The sequence below is a fragment of the Belonocnema kinseyi genome, chromosome 3 (genome assembly GCF_010883055.1).
Source record: "Belonocnema kinseyi isolate 2016_QV_RU_SX_M_011 chromosome 3, B_treatae_v1, whole genome shotgun sequence".
NCBI classification, from domain to species: domain Eukaryota; kingdom Metazoa; phylum Arthropoda; class Insecta; order Hymenoptera; family Cynipidae; genus Belonocnema; species Belonocnema kinseyi.
In genome coordinates this window covers 2,339,279-2,343,919 of record NC_046659.1, presented here as the reverse complement: position 1 = coordinate 2,343,919, position 4,641 = coordinate 2,339,279, and the positions used below count along the sequence as shown (strand labels likewise).

The 4,641-nt window shown below is 37.6% G+C and overlaps 1 protein-coding gene across 2 annotated transcripts in view; it reads left to right on the top strand.

Moving 5' to 3' along the window:
• Positions 1-4,641, top strand: part of LOC117169451 (MIP18 family protein galla-1) — an 85,761-nt gene that overhangs the window by 60,017 nt on the left and 21,103 nt on the right. For both annotated transcript variants that reach the window (XM_033355833.1, XM_033355834.1), the window contains exon 2: positions 1,150-1,413. In XM_033355833.1, the coding sequence (XP_033211724.1) occupies positions 1,150-1,413 (264 nt within the window). The remainder of the gene's footprint in view (positions 1-1,149; positions 1,414-4,641) is intronic.

The window sequence follows — 4,641 nt, the reverse complement described above, 5'->3', positions numbered from 1 at the left end:
GCATATTGTTGACACGCAGGGATGCTTTTTAGGCTATTAGCAAGTGAAAGCTTGGCACCTCCAAGAGCGCCGATGATAAGGACGATCAGTTTAACAGAATAGAAGTGAAAAAGTTAACAGAATATTCCGGGTACAATCGTTGCAACTCCCTTATGAGGTCTCGATACCTCTCTTTCTTTTCATTCTCCTTGGCTATGATGTTTTTGTCAGCTGGTGCCGAAAATTCGATAACGAACATGGTTCGCTTCTCGAAGTCAAGAAGAACCATGTCAGGCCTCGAGTGAGCAACAGAAACAATTGTCGAGAATAAAAAGTTCCAGTATATGCGGCACTTCCCATTCTCGACAATTGACTCAATTTCCCTCTTCTGAAAATGGTCATGAATCACAAGATCATTACTCTATCTTGAAGTCTCACTTCTAAAACTACGGCAGAAGAAAGCAGAGGTCAAATAATGTACGGAGGCATTAGACATTACAGAGCTGTCTTCGACCCTGCCTTGACGAACGTATCTAATAAGATAGACTCAATTATCAAGAACGAGAAGTCTCGAATTTACCGGAATTATAAGTTACCGACAATAGTATACAGTGCACAGTCGAGGCCTGGCAGCGTTCTCTTAAACTTCCAGAATCAAACTGTATTCGTGATCACATTACCGGCCTTGGCCGACAATAATATTAGAGTCAAGAAGAAGGAAAATGGGGAGAGGCATCGAGGACTCATGAGACAGCTGCGAAGACTACGTAAAGTATTAGACTAAAGTAAAGTTCCTTTTGATCAAAGCTCTCAGATGTGTGAAGCCATCACTGGTTTGTTACCTGAAAGACATACCCGCTTGCCAAAAATATGCCGAGGCACTTGCGAGATAGATATAGAAAGTTGTCATTTATGGGTCGCTCCGTGTCCTTCAGACACACGAGGTTTTACCACGATTTTCCTTGTGCGCTACTAAATATTGTCGGTGAATCTTAGTACAAATATTTTTAAAAAGGGTGCTGTAGAATCTAAATCAGTAGTCATTTATTCGAGGGAATGAAAGTGAATGACATGCTTACTTTTTAGTTATAATTATAATTAACTGACTAGCTATTTCTTATTCCACGGTGCTTGAAAACTTATTACTTCTACTATTAATTTTTTTTACAGATTTGTTGCGTACTATTAAGGACCCTGAGAAGCCTGAGACTTTAGAAGAACTTGATGTTGTTTACGAAGAATGTATACATATTTTAGAAGCCACTCCAAACGGAGTCACAGTCATACGTGTAGAATTTAATCCGACTGTTCCACACTGTTCTCTTGCTACCCTTATAGGTTTATGCATTCGAATAAAATTAGAACGGCATTTACGAGCTATGTTTAAGCTCGAAATTTACATTAGGGAAGGCGCTCATGCAACAGAACAGGAAAGTACGTGTGACAAGGTTATTTATTTTAATTAAACAACTATTTGAAAACGGGAGCGTGGATTTCATTATTTTGATTCGTACTTTCTGTGATATTTATCTATCAGAGCAGAGTAAGATGCGAGTTTTTGCCAGTATAATAAAAAGCAGCTTTACAAATTTTGTAGTTATTTCTATTTTATAATGTGTATAGGTGAAACTCCAAGGAATAAGAATCGATTGAATGCGCATTGTTAGAATCGGAGCATTTGGAAATGCCGATTCATGCGAATTGCGGTCTACCTGTTTGTAATAGTTTTGATGGATGAACTTGATAGATAAGGGGCCATCCATATACCACGTGGACAATTTTTCACCACTTTTTGACCCCCCTCTCCCCCTCGTGGAAAGCCGTGGAATTTTGACAAATACCCCCCCCCCCCCCGTACTTTGTCCACGTGGACATATTTTATGAAAATATAGATATTATTAGTCTTCAAAATGTCCGGTACCTCGCGACAATTCCATGGACGTCATGTTAGTACTCACTAAAATTGCAGATTTTTTTGTTTTCACAGTCAATAGTTCGAAATTCGTTGACTGCCAATAAGTTTGACTGGCAGCTCCCCGTGGTGCCAAAGTTGACTGGCAGGCTGTCAAATGTCAGTCAACTTTGGCAATACTCAGGAGCTGCCAGTCAAATTCTTTGTTAGTTGTTTGTACCAAAACAATCATTCTCAATGGGTTTAAAGAGTACTTAAGTAGCGTTTTTTCACTTGAATTTTCGACATGCTAAACAGGCTGCTAGTCAAATTTGGCACCACTGAGGAACAGCCAATGACTTCTAATTTTCATCCTATCATTTTTTATATACTTGACAGTCTGTTAGTCAACTTTTGCAACACCGAGAAGCTGCCAGTCCAATTTTTTATTAGTTTTCAGCATTCAGACAATCATTCCCAATGGGTTTCAAGAGTAATAAAATGACGTTTCTTCTCTAGAATTTTTGGCACGTTTCACAGCCTGCCAATCAACTTTGGTACCGCTGAGCAGCTGCTAGGCAAATTTTTTGTTACTTCTTAGTCTTCAAACAATCATTCCCAATGGGTTTCAAGGGTACTAAAATGACGTTTTTTCACTCAAATTCCTGGCATGTTTGACAGCCTTCCAGTCAAGTTTGAGACCACTCAGGAGTTGTCAGTCAAACTTCTTGTTAGTTATTTGCACCAAAACAATCATCCCCAATGGGTTTCAAGAGTACTAAAATGAAGGTTCTAATTGTCATCCTGTCATTTTTTTATAAGTTTGACTACCGGCCAGTCAAGTTTGGCACCACTCAGGATTTGCCAGTAAAAATTTTTTGTTAGTTCTTTGCACCTAAAAAAAATATCCCCAATGGGTTTCAAGAGTACTAAAATGACGTTTTTTCACTCGAATTTTTGACCAGTTTAACGGAAAATTGTTGCAAAATGCACTAACAGCTGTTGGTGCATTTGACTGTTGACAATAAAAAAAAAGAATCTGAAATTTTAGTGAGTACTACAATGATGTCCATAGAATTGTTGCGAGCTCCCGGACCACAATAAGTCCAAAAGGAGCGATGAATTGGCTGACAAAATTAGGATTAGCTTAGGAACGTGAGATTAAACATGATTTGAATTTCAAAAAAAGTCGTGAACAAATTAAAATATAAATTATATTGTTTGCGAGCACAATATAAAAGTTCAAGTATATCTAGAGTATACCTTGTCTCATTTCGGTATATTTTCCACAGATTAAGGAAAATGTGTGTCCACTTGGATTCTAGCCCGACCCCCCGGGTTCCCCTCGTGGACAAGCGTGGAATGTTGCCATACCCCCCTCCCCCCTAAAGTGTCCATTTGGTATATGGATGGCCCCTAACAGTGAATCGGTTAATTCTCATTTATTTAACTGTTAGTTGTATGTAGCCGAATCGGGGCGATTAACCTGCAATATGATCAATCGCGGGTAGTGCTGCTTTTTCGTTACTTTTAGCATTCGTTTCGTGTTTTGTGATTTTTAACGTTATACACGGTGGCCCAATTGAACTTTAACTTATTGTTTGTGTTGATAATAATCAAGAATAAAAACGTGGATTGTCGATCAGTGGATTCTTATTTGAGAATCCTTTCAACTTTTATTCAGATTTTCATTTTCCACAGGTATAATCTATATGTTCCGTTTGATTCACGGCCATTTTCTAGCCGGTCATGCCTGGTAGAAATTAGAGCTTTTACCATTCATCAAGTTATATAACCAATTTAAAGGAAATCTGGAATTACTTTTTACGAATGAGGAATCAAATAATTTTTAGTGCTGATCTGAACGCATCCAATCGATTTTCATTTCCCCGGAAGGGCTCTTATATGGACAGAATGAAGTTACGTATAGTGCAAAATATGCGGATAAATTCCCAACATTTTGAGACCAAGATAAGCTTTAGGTTGAAAAAAATAAGTCGCTGGGTTACGCAACGCAAATTTCAAAGTGCTATCATTTTATTTGATATAAATGCAGGGTTTTCTCACCATTGCAAGTTTGCAATGGTACCGATTTGCGATTTGTGCACCTTAAAAATATTCAATTATCGACTTGATTATAATTAAATTTTTTCTATAAAATTAAACGTATTATCTTTCACTTCCATTAACTTTTATATAATTCTGTTGAGGCATGGAGAAATGGAATAAGAAAAAAATGAAAAATGGTTCTTTCAAAATGTTCCTTTCAAAAACTAAAGGTTACGCTAAAAAGTGCAATTGTTTCGAGACTCAAAAGTGCAATTGTTACCGGTGTATCTGTAGAGAGTGACGAAAAGGAGTGTGCTTTCTAAGGATCAAATCTACACAATTAAATATAATTATAATGATTACAGACTGCCACCAAATAGGTTTCGAAAAGAATTTGACTCCGTATTATGTTTTCGAGATGCTTTTGACCCTCAAATATCTTAATCCTTTCTTTTTAGTCTGTCAATAATTCACAAATTAATTATTTCATGTGAAGTATGGCTTCCGAATGAACATGACTGCTTAATTTGAATATTATAAATTCAAAGCCGTCTGCGGAACTGACTGGTTCAGATAATCGATAAACATTTAGTTTTAAGCCTATGAAAAAGCCACCGAATGCGTTCTCGGGTTGCGGATAGAGGGTCCCTGTACCAAGGGTTTCTGCTGAATATGGTTACAAAAATAAATAGGCAGTCGCGGACAATTGTCCAGGGGTGGTC